The following is a 2,127-nucleotide window of genomic DNA, read 5'->3' as shown; positions in this document are numbered from 1 at the left end:
GGGGGGGGGGGATTGTGTCGAAACCGGACACTGGCTGTGTCTGAGCGGTCCTCACTAGAGACAATACCAGGTCCAAATGTATGAAGTCACCAGTTTAAATCGAACTGAGCAAAGATTAACTGACATTTAAAGTGGATTTTTTTTCAGGGATTTAAGTTTAATATATAATGTGAAATTTATTGCAACAGGCTGGCATACGAGTGTATTTTATTTGGCAAAGTTCTGAATTAATTAACATAAAAAGGCCCAAATGTGCGCTTCTACAGGCCAGTCTGCAGAAACTTTGCAAACAGCGACACCCTCCGGTAGATTTGAGGAACTGCTGTTCAACGGTGGGGGAAAAAATGTGTACAGTAGCCTACTGTAAATTAAGAAAACAAAGTTCAGTTTAATACTTTTTCCACATTTTATTGCCCTAACTATTAATATTTGACGTAAAGGATTAAGAATAAATTGAGGCTTTTTTTTTTTGTAAATGTGAGAAGGGATTGTAAGTTTTCTTTTTTTCCACATGTTGTATTCCAAAGTTTTACAATTATAACCCATGCACACAGCCGAACTGCACAGTTTTACATCATACAGTAACCAACCTTCTTGAGGAATTTTATCACAAGTTCTTTTTATTGCAAATACAATGTCAGGGGTAAAGTTTTCGCATATTTTTCCAAATCATCAGACAAAGCAGCATTTCCCCCCAAAAAACGTTTATTTTGACACATTATTAGAAAAGAAAATAAAAAATTTCCCCTCCCACCATCGTTATGCTCATAAATATATTAAGTTACCACTCATCTTATTTACACTGTTTTCTGTAAAGACAGTTCTGAATGTAAACGCACATAAATATCATGCAGTCAAAACATTTCTTTGAGAAATAAATCACAGAAATAAATCACAGCAGCAAAGAGGTTATTAATGTGTCAGCAGTGGAGAGTAAGAGAGTATGAAACTCTCAGCGCTCAGTGCTGGAGGGGGGCAGAAAGGAGTCCGTACAGGCTGCAGGAGAGCTGGCAACACAGAGACATCTGGATTTAACACGAGGTGGTTGAACCCGAGTGCGCCATAATGTGTAGGCGATGAGTTCGGGGGCTGCTGGCTGACAGGAGGGGGTCTGTTCATGATGCTGTCGATGCTGAAGGAGCACTTCGCCTGCGCGCCAGGCTTCGGGTCTGTAGCGCACGGCTGCGCTCTGGAGTATCCAGGTCCACTGCGCTTTGTGTGACTGTTCAGAGCGCGTGGCAATAGGTGGCAGGAAGAGGGGGGCATCATGATGCCATCCTGCAGTGGCATGTACCGAACAGATGCGGGTGGGCACTGTGCGCCAAACGGCTGCCCGCAGGGCCGGTAGCAGCTGAAGCTGGAATAAAACGCCACTCCGTCTTGGCCAAACTCTGGCTGGTTCCTCTTGAAGCGCTTCCTGCGGCGAAGGAAGCTACCGTTGTCAAACATGTCCTCCGAGGCTGGATCCAGAGACCAGTAGTTGCCTTTTCCAGGATTCCCAGGCTCCCTGGGTATCTTGATGAAGCAGTCGTTGAGGGAGAGGTTGTGTCTGATGGAGTTCTGCCACGCGGGGAACTTGTCTCTGTAGTAAGGGAACTTGTTGCTGATGAAGTCACAGATGCCGCTGAGCGTCAGCTTCTTCAGCGGACTCTGCAGGATGGCCATGGTGATGAGAGCGATGTAGGAGTAAGGAGGCTTCACCGCGCCGCTCGGAGCTGGAGCGCCTGCGCAGACGCTGCTCTCACTTTCCCCCGAGGAGTCCGGCTCCGAGGAGTCAAATTCAGCACCAGATTCTGCTGAAGATCCAGGATCCGCGGCGCATCCGTTTCTGCACAACCCTGGATGGATCGACTCGACCCCGCCTACTATATCGATCTCATCCTCATTTGGAGGCAGTCCAGGTTGATGTGAGGCTTCAGAGTCACTGGACAGAGTCATGGTCGCGGGTAAGACTCACAAAATTGCCTAAAATCGCAACTGTGCCAAAACGCGCCACAATTGTTGTGCGTAAAAGCGCATGGGCCGTCTGGTTCGACATTGCTGTTTGCTGTTGAGGTTTTATATCCTGGCAGACTGCTGCCCTTCAGGCCAGTCCCATTAATCCTTTGGACCTATCAGAGACCCTCA

The 2,127-nt window shown here is 47.2% G+C and overlaps 1 protein-coding gene across 1 annotated transcript; it reads right to left on the bottom strand.

The window, feature by feature from the left end:
• Positions 1-912: 912 nt before the first annotated feature.
• On the bottom strand, positions 913-1,938 carry foxd5 (forkhead box D5). Its single transcript, XM_037680059.1, has one exon. The coding sequence runs from the start codon at positions 1,936-1,938 to the stop codon at positions 913-915; it is 1,026 nt and encodes a 341-aa protein (XP_037535987.1).
• Between the last annotated feature and the right edge of the window lie 189 nt (positions 1,939-2,127).

This window comes from Nematolebias whitei, chromosome 8, assembly GCF_014905685.2.
Source record: "Nematolebias whitei isolate Nwh7 chromosome 8, NemWhi1, whole genome shotgun sequence".
NCBI classification, from domain to species: domain Eukaryota; kingdom Metazoa; phylum Chordata; class Actinopteri; order Cyprinodontiformes; family Rivulidae; genus Nematolebias; species Nematolebias whitei.
Note: the sequence above shows the minus strand (reverse complement) of the source record. Positions and strands in the feature narration are given on the sequence as shown.

Bases quoted from the DNA above. Each gene is read 5' to 3' on its own strand.
- foxd5 (XM_037680059.1), bottom strand. From the start codon at position 1,938: ATGACTCTGTCCAGTGACTCTGAAGCCTCACATCAACCTGGACTGCCT.